This window comes from Agelaius tricolor, unplaced genomic scaffold, assembly GCF_023055355.1.
Source record: "Agelaius tricolor isolate 1412-34295 unplaced genomic scaffold, bAgeTri1.0.p SCAF_64, whole genome shotgun sequence".
Taxonomy (NCBI): Eukaryota; Metazoa; Chordata; class Aves; order Passeriformes; family Icteridae; genus Agelaius; species Agelaius tricolor.
This window is the reverse complement of record NW_027269324.1, coordinates 1,000,444-1,018,046: the sequence shown is the minus strand read 5'-3', so window position 1 is coordinate 1,018,046 and position 17,603 is coordinate 1,000,444. Positions and strand designations below refer to the sequence as shown.

The 17,603-nt window shown below is 53.4% G+C and overlaps 1 protein-coding gene across 1 annotated transcript in view; it reads left to right on the top strand.

Moving 5' to 3' along the window:
• The first annotated feature begins 14,759 nt into the window (after positions 1–14,759).
• The window catches only part of LOC139605317 (uncharacterized), an 850,331-nt gene continuing 847,487 nt past the window's right edge, over positions 14,760–17,603 (top strand). Inside the window, 2 exon segments of the mRNA XM_071456679.1 lie at positions 14,760–14,777; positions 15,428–15,968. Coding sequence (XP_071312780.1) covers positions 14,760–14,777; positions 15,428–15,968 — 559 coding nt within the window.

The window sequence follows — 17,603 nt, the reverse complement described above, 5'->3', positions numbered from 1 at the left end:
TGGGAGGCCAAATGCTAATTTTTGTCTATGGCCCTTGGACATGAAAACCGGTTCTTTTCCATAGGAAGGAAGGAACAGAGCCAGTGTTTCAGGGGCAGATGAGAGGTGGCCACCAGAGGCCAAGGCCAGCCAGAGCTGGCAGGTTTTTTTCTGGGAGATACCATTGCATTAAGGAAATTTTTAGGGAGAGTACCAAGTTTGGCAATGGGCATCTGTCACAATCTGCTCATACAAGTGGGGGTCGTGATGGGTCATTAACTGATCTCAGAGTGCAAAAAACAACACGAAGGGGATTTCAGTATTAATCAAATAAATGCACCTTTTATTGAGTGCCCACAGCAAATGCAATAGAAGGATTTAGAAAGGAGATAAAGGATAGAGAAAGAGAGAAAGAGGGGGGGGAATATAGCTACCAAACAGAGAGACTAAATCCTCATGTGGTCCAGCCAATAGATCTGTCTTGTCACGTCAGGGAGAATCTCAAAGTCTTGGTTAACTCAGGGGTCTATTATAGTCCTCTGCTGAGGGGGGAACAGGTAAAAGACAATGATGAATAAGTCTATTGAAAACGGCTACAGACAGTCCATGTTCCAAAACAGGATAAGTCAATCTCAGCAGTGAGTGAGAGCAATTGTTTTCTTGGTCCAATGACCACACCTGGGCAAACATCTCACTTCAATCAGGCCAACCCCTCCCCGTGTTAGGGTTATAGGGGTCTCAGTCTCAGTCCTTGGGAGGGGGCTTCAATCTCTGTCCATCACGGTGGTCGTCAAGCAGATGAAGGATTTTCCATGGGGGACCACCAAAGTTACCCCAGAAAGTTCATTTGGCCAAGAGGTGGGGAAATTCATGGGCTATTGTCATGAAGCAGGTGCCAGCATATAGGGCGAGCTGCTCCTTTGCCAGCCCCCTGCTCGAAGCAGCGACCATGGCAGCACTGCAAACACACCTGCAAACAATCCCTTGGTGAGCATCCACCGCAGCCAGGCCAGAGCTCCAGTCAGGGTCCTCAGGGTCCCGGTCTCTGTCCTTGGGACAGTCGTGAGGCAAATGAGGGAAACTTCAGACTGTCTCTTACAGCATCTGAAAAGCCAGATGGTTCTTTCCCATAGCAAGGAGAGCACAGAGCCCCAGTGCTCCAGGAGCTGATGAGAGGCAGCCCTTGACATCAGCCAGACCTGTCAGGTGGCCCCTGGGAGGCCAAGCCAGCCAGACCTGTTCCATCTTCCCTCGGTTCCATCAGGCCCCACTGTGTCCCAATGGTCCCTCGCTTCCCTGAGGCCCTGAGGTGCCATAATGCCCCCTTGGTGACACCAGGCCCTGAAGGGTGCCAATGGTCTCCATGGTTCCATCAGGCCCCACAGAGCCATAATGGTCTCTGGGTTCCATGAAGCCCCGCTGTGTCACCATGGCCCCTTGGTTCCATGGGCTCCAGTGGTGCCACAAGGATCCCCTTGGTTCCATGAGCTCCCCACAGTGTCCCAGTGATCTCCATGGGAAGGGAAGAACCCAGCCCCAGTGTTACAGGGGCAGCCACCAGAGGCCAAGGCCCACCAGACTTGATGGTACTGGCAGGCTGTGCCTGGGAGCAACCCTTTGATATACAGAATTTTAGAGGTGGAATCCCAATTTCAGACATGGACACCTGGAAGAGAAGGATGGTTCTTTTCCATAGGAAAGAAAGCACGGAACACTGATTCAACAGTGAGATTTGGGGATCTGTGGGGGCTATTGGGGATCCTTTTTGCACCTCATGACCCAACAGCAGCGTCTCTAATAAACGTTGCCTGAAGCTCCCACTGTGGCCATGACAGGAACCCCTGTGAGTGTCTGGGCCATCCCGGCTCTTTGGCAGCCCGGGGACTCCTGGGATGTCACCGTGGAGCCCCCGTGAGTGCCTGTGACAGATGGGTGCCTTTGCAGCCCAAGGTGCCCTGGGATGTCACCATGGAATGGCTGTGACTGCCTCTGACCACAGGGCTCTTTACCATCCCCAGAAAACCCTGGGAGGTCTCCATGGAGCCCCTGTCTGTGCCTGTGACATTCCAGCTCTGGAACAGCCTGGAGACTCTTGGAAAGTCCCCATGGAGCCCCTCTGAGGGTCTGTGACAAATCTGATCCTTAGCAGGCAACCATCACCAGCCCCCTGTTGCTATGCTCAGTCCCTTGGCAGCTCCATGGAGACCCCATGCCAGGGGTGGTTGCCATGGACACCAGCTCAGGCCTGCAGCCAGAGCCCGTTGCCATGGCAACCATTTCCAGTCCCATCCCCAGGCTCATGGGATCCCAGAAGCACAGAATTGGCGGAGCTGGGAGGGACCCATCAGGATCCTCCAGTCCAACTGCTGGCCCTGCACAGGACACCCCAACAATGCCAGCCTGGGCCTGGCAGCGCTGGCCAAACGCTGCTGCAGCTCAGAGAGCCCTGGAGCTGGGACCCTTCCCTGGGAGCCTGGCCAGGGCCCCAGCAGCCTCTGGGCAAAAACCTTTTCCTGACATCCAACCTGAGCCTGCCCCGACTCAGCTGCAGCCGTTCCCTCCACTCCTGTCCCTGGGCACCAGAGGGAAGAGGTTGCCACAGCCCCAGCCAGGGACCCGCTCCCAAGGCTGCTGCCATGGCCACCAGGGCTGGCACCAGCTGGGATGCTCGGTCTCCATGGGCTGGGGTTTAGGAATGGGATTCCCCAATTTCCTGCTCCCACTAAAACCGCGCTGCCCTCGCTGCCCTCCCGCCTCCCATGGAAAGCACAAAAGGCAAAGATCCGGGGCTGGGAGAAGAACAATTTATTGGGAACAGCAACAAGATAAGGAACAAATGGAACAGAAACAATATTGATAACAGAAGGGATCAATAAAACTGTTTACAGGGAAAACTACAACATCAACTACTGGCTCTTCCCAGTTTCGTATTTCCCCTCCCTGGAAAGGACACCATTCTCCACAGGGAGAGAGAGTCCCTTTCCTACCCCTGGCAATGTTCTGAGGTGGGAGTGAATGTGATGACATGGCCATGGCCAGACCCTCATGTTCTTCATTCCACACCATGTCATTGACAGGGGCAGGAAAAGGTACAGGTGTCTTCCCAGCATGGATCAGAGGGAACATGGATCACCCGGGCTCTTTCCAACATGGGTTTTCCCATGGGGGTTGAAGCTGGAGATGGGCACAAAGCTCCTCCTGCACTTGGGGCATTTGCAGGGCGTCTCTTACCGGTGACTCCGTTGGTGCCTTGTCAAGTGAGAGCTGTTGGTGAAGCTCTTCCCACACTGGGAACACTCGTAGGGCCTCTCCCCAGTGTGGATGCGTTGGTGCCTGATGAGTTCTGAGCTGCAGCTGAAGCCCTTCCCACACTCCCCACACTCCTAGGCCCATTCCCCAGTGTGGATCATCTGGTGGCGGATCAGGTGGGAGCTGTTCCTGAAGCTCTTCCCACACGCCAAGCACTTGTAGGGCTTCTCCCCATCATGAAGCTGCTCATGGGCCACCAGCTCTGAGCTCTGGCTGAAGCTCTGTCCACCTGCCTGGCTCAGGGTGGGTCTTTCCTCCTCAGAGCACCCTGGGCTGGCTTTGTAGCCCCTCTTCCTGTACAGTCTCTGGGGATTTTCCTCCCTGTTGGATTCCTCCACTCTGGAATCACTCAAAACAGCCTCTTCCATGAGGTTCTGCTGTGGGGATTTGTCCTCCCTGGTCTCCATCCTCAGCTTCTTCCCTGGGGGAGGAAGGACAAGGAGATTATGGGATTTGCCTCCGTGCCACAGGGAAGGGGAAGGAGATCCCCCCACTGCATCCCTGGCAGGATGGGGTTGGCAGCAGGGTTGTCCTGGGGCTGTGCTGGGCTGGGAGATGGAGCAGGAGAGAGGGGGAAAGGGGCACTGACTTCCTCCTCGCCTGCCTGGGGCTCCTGGGGCATCTTCCTCTTCCTCACAGCCTCCTCCTCCATCTGGCCAAGAACTGAAATGGGAAATTCTCTTTTAGGAGGAAAACAAAGGATGAGCACACTGGATTTTGTACTGATTTGAAGGAAAAGCTGGGGAGGGTCTAAACCAGTAGTACAATTTAATATGAAAATTTCGATCACGGCAATGATACAGAAACGCTGCCTTAAACAGACAGAGTCAGGATATAACCTGACACCCTGTTGCTCAGGGTGGTGGCAGCATTCCCATTAAATGGTGGCTGCAGTCCTGTTGGAGTGATGAACGTGATTCTGTCCAAGCAGTGATCCTGTAGAAGGGTCTGGTCTTCCTCTGAAGGTCCAGTGGTGGTTCTGGAGCTCTTGTCCTCTGGGAATCCAGCAGGCAAGCTGCTCCTGGTGTTGCAAGGCTCAGCTTATATTCAGGTAGGAATGCTTGGATCCTCCCCCTGGGCGGAGCATCCCACAATGGGATGATGGAATTTGATCAGTCCTGCAGTGACACACAATGGCCCATTCCCAGAAGATATCTCCCCTGGAGGGCGTTATCAGGGCTGAGTCATGGAAGAGATAAAGAACACTGCCCCACCTGTTTATAGCAGTTGATGAAGATGGGGATTGAAAACATGCATTGGGTTCCATCTTGCACTGCAACCTGAAACAGTGGGGGAATCCCTGCTCAGGGGGTGAACACCACCCCCCTTACCCAAACTGGCTCAGGTTTAAAACCCCCACCCCGGGAAGGCCACACACACAGGGGACAATGTCACAATTGGACCACTCCCGGGGAGATCTCTGTCCCTGTCACTCCCTTGCTGTGCCCCCTTTTCTTTTTCACAAGCCAGGGGCTTTGCCAAATCTAAGAATAATTTTTTTTCTTACTCCCTGTCACCTTTGTGACATCTACACAGAGCTTTCCCTTCCTTTTCATACTCTTTTCATAAAAGAGGTATCGCAATGTATTTGGCCAAATTTCCACTTTTCTTTTATCAGAATGTGCCAGCAGCTGAGCTGGAGCTCTGCAGGACCAATGGATTTTGGAATTGCCACAGAATTGCTTCTACTGTCAGTTTATTAAATTTTGCAATTTTTTTGCATTTCCACCACAAGTTACTTGTGGGAAGAGCAAATTCAAGGCATTTTCTGTAGGCTTAAGTTTGATTTTTGTCAAGAAACAACTTCACTTTGTCCAGTGCCCATGCAATGCTCAAGGGGTCACTGAGCCTCTCAGACTGGGGGATGCTTGAGAGGGGCTTGGGAGGGTTTGTCCCCGTCCCTGTCACCCCAGGCCATTCCCCAGGGGTGTCCCTGTCCCTGTCACCCCAGGCCATTCCCCAGGGGTCTCCATCATTCTCACCCCAGGGAATGCCTGGGGGGTCTCCCTCCCTCTCACCCCTGTGCCAGGGGGTGCTCGGGGCAGTCTCTGTCCCTCTCAGCCCAGGGGATGCTCGGAGCTCTCTGTCCCCTGGCCCTGGGGGATGCTCGGGGGGTCTCCATCCCTCTGGCCTCAGGCAATGCCTGTGCAGGGCTGGGCACCAGGGGCTCTGTGTCCCTCTCACCGCTGAGACTGCTCGGGGCTGGGGGGGCTCTGCCACCTTCTCACCCCTGGGGAGGCCGGGGGGGTCTCTGTCCCTCTCAGCCCCGCTGTGACCCCACCCAAACATCATCGGGGGCACAGGGACAGAGACACCCCCAAAGCCCCAGAAAAGCTGAACCTGGGATTTGGTTTGGGGCTGAGGATTTAGGAAGGGGCTGGAATTGGGGCTGGGCTTGGAGTTGGGGCTGAGATTTGGATTAGAGCTGGGATTCGGGTTATGGCTAGACATGGGATTGGCTTTAGGGCTGGGGTTGGGATTGGACCTGGGGCTAGATGAGCGTTGGGCTGGGATAAGAATAAATTCAGAACTGTGAGTGTGTCTGAACATGCAGTGAGATTGAGACCTGGATCAGGGTCAGGTTTGGGAGTGAGCTCACCCAGAGCAGGACAGTGGGGATGTCACTGTGGGATGTTTTGGGGAAAATCCTGGTTTGGGGAAAAACAAGCTGTGAATGCCTTGTGCTGGGGATTCCTCCTACCCAAGTCCATCTCTGGAAGTCATCTGGTGTCCATAAAAACCTTCAAAAATGAAGAGTGAATCAAAAAAAGCCACCAGGAGTGTCCCATGTCCAGTCTCATCCCTCTGGGGTTCTGGTGGTCCCCCGTCTCAGGGCTGCTGGGGATCCTCAAAGGTCCTGCTTAGGGATGCTGGCGGGTTTTGGGGTCCCCTTCTCCAGCCTCACCCCAGTTCAACCACTTGGAGGTCCCCCCTCTTCCCACCACCCTGACCTCGTATGGGGCAAATTTAGGAGAAAATCTCCAAAAGAGTTTCCTCTAGAATGCAGATTTAAGAAGCCCCTCCCCCAACCGGATTGGGAAAAGATTTCCATGGAGGAAAGGGGAGAAAACTGTTTATTTAACAGGCAAAGCATTCACCAGCACAACAAATGAACAGTATTAAACAATAAACCTCTTGCCTCTCCAAAAGAGAGGACAAACTCAGAAAGTCCCTCTGTGGGCTGTAGCTCAGCTCACTCATTCTCTTATCAGTCTCTTATGTGTCTCTCCAGCACTGGAAATGCCACGGCCCAGGCCTGGTCCAGTGGGCCACAGGTAGGAGCTGCTGGTGGTGTTCTGGGTGTTCAGTGAAGAGCAGATTTAAACAGCTTCTCTGCTCCTCCCCTGCTCCCCCGGTGTTCCATGGCTGCTGCTTCTGTTCTAGTGCTGCTGCCACAGCTGCAGTGTCACAGAGAGGGGAACATTCAGGCAACAACCACTGTGGTGTCACAGAGACCGGGACAACGGGACTGCCACAGCTGTGGTGTCACAGCGAGGGAAATGTTGGGGTGGCTGCTGCTGTAGTCATAGAAGGGACCACTGTGGCTGCCAGTGCTTTGTTGTCATAGAGAGGAGAACGGGGGTTCTGTAGTAGAATGGGGAGAACAATGGGATCCTGTAGTTCTTATCAGTCATGCAGTGACATTGGGGCTTCCACTGCCCCCAGTGATGTCATAGAGAGGAGAACACTGGGGCTTCCACTGCCCCCAGTGATGTCATAGAGAGGAGAACATTGGGGCTGCCATCCTTGTGAGCTCAAAGACAGGGTAACCTTGGGGCTGCTACCCCTGGTTTGTCATGGAGAGGCTAATCTTGGGGCTGCCCCCGCTGTGGTGTCACAAAGAAGTAAATGTTGGGACTGCCAATGCAGTGGTGTCACAGACAGGGGAATGTGTGGGAGTCACTGCTGGGGTATCACAGACAGGGGAGCATTTGGGGCTGCCACCCCTGTGGTGTCACAGAGAGGGGAATGTTGGGGCTGCCACTGTGGTGCTGTCATAGAGAGGAGAATGCTGGGGGTGCCACCTCAATGGTGCCACAGAGAGGGGAATGTGGGGGCTGCTACTACTGTGTTTTCATAGACAGGGCAATGTTGGGTTGGCCACCAAAGTGATATCAGAGAGATTGGAATGTTGGGGCTGCCACCACTGTTTTCTCATAGAGAGGGGAATCTTTGTTCTGCCACTGTGTTGGTGTCATAAAGAGGGGAACACCACGGGTGCCACCTCTGTGGTGTCACAGAGAGGGGGACGAGGACTGGCACAGCTGTGTTGTCACAGAGACAGGAACAGTGGGGCTGCAACCACTGTGGTGTCCTAGAGAGGGGAACCTTGTGGCTTTCACCATTGTGGTGTCACAGAGAAGGGATTTAGGGCTGCCACAGCTGTGGTGTCACAGAGAGTGGAAGGTCAGGATTGCCTCCGATGTGGTGTCACAGAGAGGGGGACACTGGGGCAGCCATTGCTGTGATGTCACAGAGAGGGGAATTTTGGGGCTGCCACCTCTGTTCTGTCACAGGGAGGGGAACTTTGGAATTGCCACCCTTGTTGTGTGACAGACAGGAGAACGTTTGAATTGTCACTGCTGTGGTGTCACAGAGAGGGGGATACGGTCCTGCCACAGCTGTGGTGTCGCAGAGTGGGGGACACTGTGACTGCCACCCCTGTGGTGTCACAGACAGGGGAATGCTCGATCTTGAAGTGCTGTGGTATCATAGAGAGGGGAACATTGGTGTTGCCACTGCTGTTGTGTCACAGACATGGGAACACTGCCAAACCTGCCCTGGTGCTGTGCCCACTGCAGTGCTGCTCCTCTGTGACACTGCAGTGCCTCCTGGGGACATTGTTCACACTCTGGAGACTCATGGGACTATAGGAGCCCTGTGAAACTCCAGGGTCTTGTAGAATCCATGGAACCAAGAGGAGACTGTGAAACTCTGGGGCTTCATGGAACCATCCATTGTGATACCTCAGGGCCTCATGCTTCCCAGGAATCCTTGTGACTCTACAGGACTAAATGGAACCAAGGGGACATTGTGACACTGTGGAGTTCATGGAAGTGAGAGGATGCTCTGAGACTCAGGTGCCTGAAGATGCTCAGGAGTTGTTGTGACACTGTGGCTTGTGGAACCAAAGGGACCCTGGGACACTGTGTGATCTCAGGGAACCAAGGGGACTCAGAGACACTGTGGGGCCTCCTGGTTCTCAGTCACTTCTGACACTTGTGTCCATCTACAAAGAGGCAAAGCTGGGCAGCCTGAGCCTGTTGATCCAGAATATTCCCATCTCCATTGGAGGATGTTCCTGCCAGCTGTGGTGCTTTGTGTTCTCTCTGCTCTCTGGGGGAATTTCATCCTAGTAGTTGGAGACCCCAACTACTCCTGTAGCTGACACCACAGGGCCTGCTGTGGGGTGGGAGCAGAGGCATCTTTCACTCCATCATGTTGCTCAGAGCCCATCCAAGCAGGAACGTTTCCAAGGATGGGGCATTCACTGGCTCTTCACCAAGGCTAACGGTGAAAGCAGGGTGCTGGGGGAGGCAGCAGGGAGAGCAGAGGCTTTGCTGGGTGAGTGAGGGAAGAGAATGAGTGCAGAAGGCACAGCCCACCAGGAGGCCACCAGGCAGAGCCATGGAGCCTCCCCAGGTGAGGGTGACCTGCCCGGGGAGTGCCCTGCTGCCCCCGGGACTGTGCTGCCACCCCCGGTGGAGGTGTTTGCCCAGCAGGATGTCCCCTGGTCACCTGGGGCTGTGCCGCTGCCCCAGGCGGGAGGGCGCTGCCAGCTGAGTGTGCCGTCCCTGGGGTCAGTGGTGGAGGCGCCCCGAGCAGCCTGGCTGTGTTAAATGAGCACCCTGCAGCCCCTCTGTGCCCTGCCATGGCTGCCAAGACACCTGAAAGGACTGGCTGCTGTGCTGCTGTGCCCGCTGCTGCCCCTTGTTCTGCCCTGCTGGCAGAAACTGCCGCAACCGCCCAAGCCCAGCGCAGGTTGTCAATGGAGAGTGCTGCTGCTGATCCAGAGGGTGGAGAGACGTCATATGCAGAGCCACATTGAACAGGCACTCTGCCACTCTGCTGTGCCCTGCTGCCACAGCTGGAACCCCAGAAGCAGCACTTGGTAGCAGCAGGGAGGCGCTTTGCCACTGCAGCCGCTGCAAGGCTCCCAGCCGCCACCACTGTGAGATGCCTTGCTCCTGCAGGACAGTGCCTGGCCATGGAGCGGGCTTTGCTGCCCCTCCACCAGGCCCTGCCACACCAGCTGAGATCTCAGAAGCGGTGCCCGGCCCCTGCGAGATTCCAGCTCCTCTGTGCCATGCTGCTGCCCCTGTAGCCATCTCTGCCTGCGCTGGAACCACCTCTCTGTGCTTTGCTGTGACTGAAAGCGCCCCTACAGCTGTGCCCAGCCACGGCGAGACAGTGCCCGGCCCCGGCGGGAGAGCGCCCTGGCACTGTGAGGGGGTGCCTGGCTGCGGAGCCATTCCTGGCTGCTATGGAGCTGCCCGTGCCTGTTGTCAAGCTGTACCTGGCTGCTGTGAGACTCCCAGCTGCTGTGGAACACCTGGCTACGATCAAGCCGTATCTGTCGCTCCATGCCCTGCTGTCAACTGCTGGGAAAAGGCGTCGGCTGAGCAGTTCATGCAGGGGAGGGTCCCCAGCAGGGGTCCCTGGGCCAGTGCCCCACCTTGGCCAGCACCCAGCAGCCAGCTTAGAACTGGTGCAAACCAGGGGAATCTGACTGTTTAATTAAAACAAAGCATCCCAAAGGCCTGAGGTGGGTGATGATGCGATGGGATTGCTGCCCAGTGCTCTGAATGTCAAAGTGAAGAAATTCAATGAAGTGCAGGCAAAAGATTGCTATGTCCTTGCTCTGTCCTTCTTATTCTACCTCTCCTAAACTTGTGGCAAATTTACTATCCGGAGCCATAAAATGGGGAACCATTTTAAAACAAAACCTCTAAACATAAGTAGGTGACCTGGTGTCCCAGGGTCTACAACTGGACACCTTCTCTCAATTTTGCAAGGTAAACCTGGTGTTTTTATTTTCTAAACACCAGCTAGACCTGTTGTCTAAAAACTGGGTAGACCTAGTGTTGAAAAATTTACCATCTCACCACTCCAGTATGTGAACTGGCTTCTCTGGTGAACTCTGAGTTTTCTAGATTGGACTTGTTTATGAATAACTTTGAATGTGTTCATTTTCCCGCCAGCTGGGAGGGTTTGAGCAGGCTGCCTGAGGTCTATGAACAGTTTGCACCACGGCCAAGTGTGGGACTGAAGATCTGCCTTCCGAGGAACTGTGAATCGTTTGTGCTTGACAACAGGTAGAGAAACAGCAATTGTGAGACTGTGAGGGCACACCAGAAACATCACCTGCTGAGCCGGAGAACGACACCAAGCCGGCGACATCCCCAGCTCAGACAGAGAACCACGGGGAACAGACACTGGAAGACATCCTTACTGTGACTGTTCCTGATAACAAATCCACCCTGTCCTTGCTGTGGTACCCGGGTGAACTGTGTGTTGGGCTTGATTGAGCATCTGAGCGTAGCCCACGGGATAAGGAGGGTTTGTTTTCTGTGTGCTCAATGTGGAAAAGAGAAGAGTAATGATCATGGTATTTTTTGTCACTTTGGTAAATGCAGGGGAGCAGCAGAAATGGCTCCAGGCAGGGAGTGGATATATGAGGAATGCAGCAGAGATTTCAAGATGAAAATTGTTCTGGGACAACACAAAAGATTGGCACATTCATTGGTTAGAAATCAGGAAAGGGTTGCTGTTTTCCACCCAAAAGAGACTTCCAACCCAGGAGCCCACCAAAAATGCTGGACTAAAGAGGAGGAAGAACTACTGGTGAGATTGGAGGCTCAGTTTGAGGGCAACAAAAGCATCAATAAACTCATTGCAGGACACACATCACAAGCAAAACAGCTGAAGAAATCAGGGACAAAAGGAGATTGCTGCCCAGGAAACCAGCTGAGGATGCAGATAAGGAACCTGGCATGAGTCATCAAACCAGGAGAGCAGCTGGGAGCCTGAGAATGGACTTGGACAAAGATCTTGGGAGGAGTCAGATGCCTGGGAGAGCAGCTGCTGGAAGGAAAAGAGATCCCAAGATGAGTCACCACCCTGATAAAGATAACAACAGCTGGGAAACAGCAAGTGACAGAGGGAGGGGGAGCTGCAGGCCCATTATCTCAGAACCCTCAGTGAATGGCTATCAGCTGGGACAATTCACACCTTCCTGTGGATATTCAAGCACTTAATAGATGATAAGGAGATGCAATCAACAATCAATCAGCACAGGAATGCTTTTGATGCCTTGAATGAATCAGCCAGATAAGAACAGCAACCCAAGATAAGAGAAAAATGGGGAGCCAGGAAAAAGGACCAATAAGACCTTCTCAAAAGTGGATGAAAAGAAGAACAGTTAAGAAAGGTCATTTTCTTTGCTTCTAAGACCTGTTCCATCCAGATAGGGGAAAACTTGCTAAAATTATCCTGAATGACAAAGACTGTTTGTCCTGTGAAATCCCACCCATCGAACTTTATTCAGTTTTTAAAGCCTGATGGGAAACACCTGGAACATTTGATAGCCTTGGGAACTTCCAAATTGTGGGAGATTAGGGACCGGCCCCAAGATCTCGCATTGTTACGGGCAGACAGAACCCCTCCCCTTTACCGTTACTTAGCCCCACGTGTTGTTGACCATTAACCCCTGTTATAAATGACCCTGCCTAACCGTTAATAAATGCCAGTTACCGTCCACCACATTGGTGTGTGCGCGTGCTTGGTCCGTGTGGCAAAGGCGCTGCCACCGAGCCATCCTCGACCTGGGATGCCACGCCCCAAGCAGCGGCAACACCAAATTAATGGGAAAGCCAACATCAGTGCTTTCAGAGACTTAATTATGGCAAAAGAAATTGAGAAAAATGTGCAGGAGATGAGCAAAAACTCGGCTCCCAGTCCAGGATTACTCTAAGAGACATCAAGAAGATGGATCCAGAGTACTCCTGGAGCATGAAGATCTTCAGCTTATGGTTAACATCAGGAAAAATCCCAGACATGGTGAGGGCTTGCAGGACTGTTTTGATTCCTAAGTCAACCAAAGCAGGGCACCTAAAGGACATTAACAACTGGAGAGCCATCCTGATCGGTTCCATCTTGCTAAGACTGTTCTCCAGGATTTTAACAGCCAAACTGACCAAGGCTTGCTCCCTCAACCCAAGGCAAAGAGGCTTTATAAGGGCAGTGGAATGCTCCGAAAACCTGAAACTCCTGCAAACTAGAATTCAGTCAGCAAAAGGAGAACACAAACCCCTGGCTGTTGTATTTGTGGACATGGCCAAGGCTTTTGACACCGCAAGCCAGCAGCACGTTCTACATGCCCTACAGGAAAGGGAGGTAGATCCCCACATCATCAATCTGGTGAGCAATACTGTGAAAAATGTTTTTGTGATTTGTGTCAATCAGCAATGGAATCAGCAAATGCTTTTATCTGCTGTGTGGAAAATGGATGCATTCTTTGGGATAGATCCAAAGAAGGCTTATGAAACTTTCTATAGCCAAATAAAGCTTTGAACTAGGGGAAGTATGGTAAAGTAAAGAGATGAGGTAGCAAGATGACTGATGCTTAGAATAAAATAGAGGATGTTGTGGTTAAGCTAAGGGGACTGCAGTGCGACTAAATGCTTATGTGTAATAAAAAGCTTAACAAAATCATGTAGCAGACAGCGGTGAAGGGGCCTCGCTCCAGACAAGCACAAGAAGGACAGGAAGCCAACAACCACCTGGAAAGATGATGAAATTGCTTATTCCAGCTGATTGATATTTACTCATTTCTACTAAACAAGCACACTGGAAACTGCTTTTTTATGCTTAAAAACAGTATATATATATACTTTACTGAATTTGTAAGTGGTGTGTGCCGTGAGTGGAGCGGTGACTCCCCAGCCAACCAGCGCTGCTTGCTGGCCTTCTTTAAAATAAAAGATATAGAAATAAAATTCACATTGACTATTGAAATTTTATGTATTAGTATGATCCTTGTCACATGGCAGCACTCCCAGTATGGTCCCAGAATAATCCCAGTTACTTTCAAGCACTCCCAGGATGGTCCCAGTTGCCTCCAGCTAGATCAACCCAGTCAGTCCCAGTATGATGCCATTTGCTCCCAGTGTGCTCCCAGTTGCTCCCAGTCACCCCCAGTCCAGGGAGGATGTGCATGGTGTGTTCCCAGTCACTCTCAGGCACTGCCAGGGTTAATCCAGTCAGTCCCAGTATGATCCAGTGATGACCCCGGTGTGGTCCCAGTTGCTGCCTGTAGGAACCACTTGTGCCCCACATGGTTCCAGTTGCTCCCTTTCACCCTGACTTTTGTTCCAGTCTTTCCCAGTCTTTCCCAGTGTATCCCAGTTCCTTCCAGCATATTCCCAGCCACTCCCAGCATGATCCCAGTAGAAGCCCAGTTGTTTCCAATGACCCCCAGCATGCACCCAGTCACTCCCAGTTCCCCCACATGCTCCTGGCATGATCCCAGTTGCTCACAGCTGCTCCTGCTCACCCAGAGCATGATCCCACTTGCTCCCAGTATATCCCATTTGCCTCCAACAGGGTCACAATTGCACCCGGCAGGCTCCTACTCAGTTCCAGTATGATCCTGTTATGATGTGAGTACAAATGCAGTGCAATCCCAGTCACTGCCCATTTGATCCCAGTATGATCCCAGTACAGCTCAGTCCCTCCCACTGAAGCCACTCCTGGGATCTCCCAGCCCTCTCTGCATTCACCCCTTCCGGATCTCCTGGGAGGAACCCCAAGGGCTGGAAGTCTGCAGCCAGGGTCCCCAACAAGGCCCAGTTTGGATGAAGAAGGAGAGCAAGAAGGGAGGGAAGTAAGAGAAGGAGGTTGGCTTAGGAAGAAAAAGGAGGAGGAGAGAGGGAAGATGAGGAGTGGGAGGAAGAGGAGGGACAAAGGAGGATCAGGGAGAGGAGAAGGAACCATGATGTTGAGCACTCCCTGAATTCACAGGCTGTGGGATCATCACCCATCTGTTAGAACTGGAGCATTTATCTTCTGTTAATTGGGCAGTTTTCTTTATCTCTTCCACAACCAATCCATCCTCTGGGAAATATCTTCTCTTAATGGGCCATTGAGTGTCACTGCATGACTGATAAAAACCACATCATCCCATTGTGAGATGCTCCGCCCAGGGGGAGGAGCCAAGCATTCGTACCTGGATATAACCGCATCCCTGGGACACCACATCAGCCTCTTCCCACTGGATTCTCAGAGAAGCAGCTTTCTTCTCCACAGGATTCCCAGAGGAAGACCAGGCCCAACACCACCACCACCACTGGACCTTCAGAGGAAAACTCCACCCTTCTACAGGATCCTAACAGAACCACATCTGTCACTGCAGGAGCTCTGCAGCCACCATTTCATAGGACTGCTACCAGCAGCCTGACCCGCAGGGTGTCATGTCGTGTTCTGATCTGGTGAGTGGGGTATTTTTGTAAAACGGCATTTGTATTTTTAAGATTTTCCTAGTTCAATAACTGTTATTCCTATTCCCATACTTTTGCCTGAGATACCCTTAATTTCAAAATTCTAGTAATTTGGAGGGAGAGGGTTTACATTTTCCATTTCAAGGGAGGCTCTTGCCTTCCTTAGCAGACACCCGTCTGTTCAAACTGAGACAATGTCCCAGGACACCCGGGCAGGTGAGGAAGAAGTCAGTGCCCCTTTCCCTCTCTCTCCTGCTCCATCTCCCAGCCCAGCACAGCCCCCGGCTGCAGGACAGCCCCTCTGCCAATGCCGTCCTGCCGGGGAATCACTGGGGGGATCTCCTTCCCCTTCCCTGTGGCACAGAGGCAAATCCCATCCTGACCTTGTCCTTCGTCCTCCAAACAAGAAGCTGAGGATGGAGACCAGGGAGGACAAATCCCTGCAGCAGAACCTCATGGAAGAGGCCATTTTGAGCAGCTCTACTGTGCAGGAATCCAGTGGGGAGGAAAAGTCCCAGAGGTCCCTCAGGAGGAGGGGCACCAAACTCAGCCCAGGGTGCTCTGAGGAGGAAAGACCCACCCTGCGCCAGGAAGGTGGGCAGAGCTACAGCTAGGGCTCAGAGCTGGTGGTGCATGAGCAGCTTCACGATGGGGAGAAGCCCTACAAGTGCTTGGAGTGTGGGAAGAGCTTCAGGCAGAGCAACACCCTGATCCGCCACCAGATGATCCACACTGGGGAATGGGCCTATGAGTGTGGGGAGTGTGGGAAGGGCTTCAGCTGCAGCTCTGACCTGAGTGTCCACCAGATGATCCACACTGGGGAGAGGCCCTATGAGTGTCCTGAGTGTCAGAAGAGGTTTCAGACCAGCTCCAATCTTCTGTTGCACCAGCGGATTCACACAGAGGAGAGGCCCTTCCACAGCCCCGACTGCCAGAAGGGCTTCAAGCACAACTCCCACCTCATCAGCCATCAGCGCATCCACACTGGGGAGAGGCCCTATGAGTGTCCTGAGTGTGGGAAGAGGTTTCGGACCAGCTCCCAGCTCCTCGTGCACGAGCGGATTCACACAGAGGAGAGGCCATTCCGCTGCCCTGACTGTGGGAAGGGCTTCAAGCAAAACTCCCACCTCATCACCCACCGGTACATCCACACCGGGGAGAGACCCTACGAGTGTGGGGAATGTGGGATGAGCTTCAGCCGTAACTCTCACTTGACCAGACACCAACGGAAGCACCAGTGAGGGAAGCCCTGCAAATGCCCCAGCTGCAGGAAGAGCTTTGTGCACTGCTCCAGCTTCATCTCCCATTGGAGGTCCCACATTGGAAAGAGCCCTGGTTATCTATGTTCCCTGTGATCCATGCTGGGAAGACACCTGTCCCTTTTCCTGCCCCTGCCAATGACATGATGTGGGTCCAAGGTTATGAGGGTCAGGCCATGGCTGTGTCATTACATTCACTCCTACTTCAGGTCATTTCAAGGGGCAGGAAAGAGACTCTCTCTGTCTGCTGTGAGGAGAAGGGTGTCCTTTCCAGGATGGAGGGAATACATGGCTGGGAAGAGACAGTCAGTGGTGTTCTAGTTTTCCCTGCAAAAAGTTTTTCTTATCCCTTCTGTTATCCATGTTGTTGTTGTTCCTGTTTGTTCCTTATCTCGTTGCTGTTCCAAATAAATTGTTCTTATCCCAGCCCGGGATCTTTGCCTTTTGTGCTTCCCATGGGAGGCGGGAGGGCAGCGAGGGCAGAGCGGTTTTAGCGGGAGCAGGAAATTGGGGAATCCCATTCCTAAACCCCAGCCCATGGAGAACGAGCATCCCAGCTGGTGCCAGCCCTGGTGGCCATGGCATCAGCCTTGGGAGTGGGTCCCTGGCTGGGGCTGTGGGAACCTCTTCCCTCTGGTGCCCAGGGACAGGAGTGGAGGGAATGGCTGCAGCTGAGCCGGGGCAGGCTCAGGTTGGATGTCAGGAAAAGGTTTTTGCCCAGAGGTTGCTGGGGCCCTGGCCAGGCTCCCCAGGGAAGGGTCCCAGCTCCAGGGCTCTCTGAGCTGCAGCAGTGTTTGGCCAGCGCTGCCAGGCCCAGGCTGGCATTGTTGGGGTGTCCTGTGCAGGGCCAGCAGTTGGACTGGAGGATCCTGATGGGTCCCTCCAATCTCCACCAATTCTGTGGCTCTGGGATCCCATGAGCCTGAGGATGGGCCTGGAAATGGTTGCCATGGCAACAGAACTCTGGCTGCAGGCCTGAGCTGGTGTCCATGGCAACCACCCCTGGGATGGGGTCTCCATGGAGCTGCCCAGGGGACTGACCATAGACACAGGGGGCTGGTGATGGTTACCATGGAATCTGACCATAGCAACAGGGAGGCTGGTGATGGTTGCCATGGAAACTGACCATAGCAATGGATTCTGGTGATGGTTGCCTGCTAAAGATCCAAGTTGCCACAGGCACTCAGAGGGGCTCCATGGGGACATTCCAAGAATCTCCAGCGTCTTCATGAGCTGGAATGTCACACACAGAGACAGGGGCTCCATGGAGACCCTCCAGGGATTTCTGGGGAATGGTAAAGAGCCCTGTGGTCGGAGGCAGTCACAGCCATTCCGTGGTGACATCCCAGGGCACCTTGGGCTGCAAAGGCACTGATCTGTCACAGGGACTCACGGGGGCTCCACGGTGCCATCCCAGGAGTCCCCAGGCTGCCAAAGAGCCGGGATGTCCCAGACACTCACAGGGGTTCCTGTCATGGCCACTGTCATGTTCCTGTCATGTGGGAGCTTCAGGCAAAAGCTTTATTTCTCTTTTGGAGAAACTCCTGCTGAGACATGA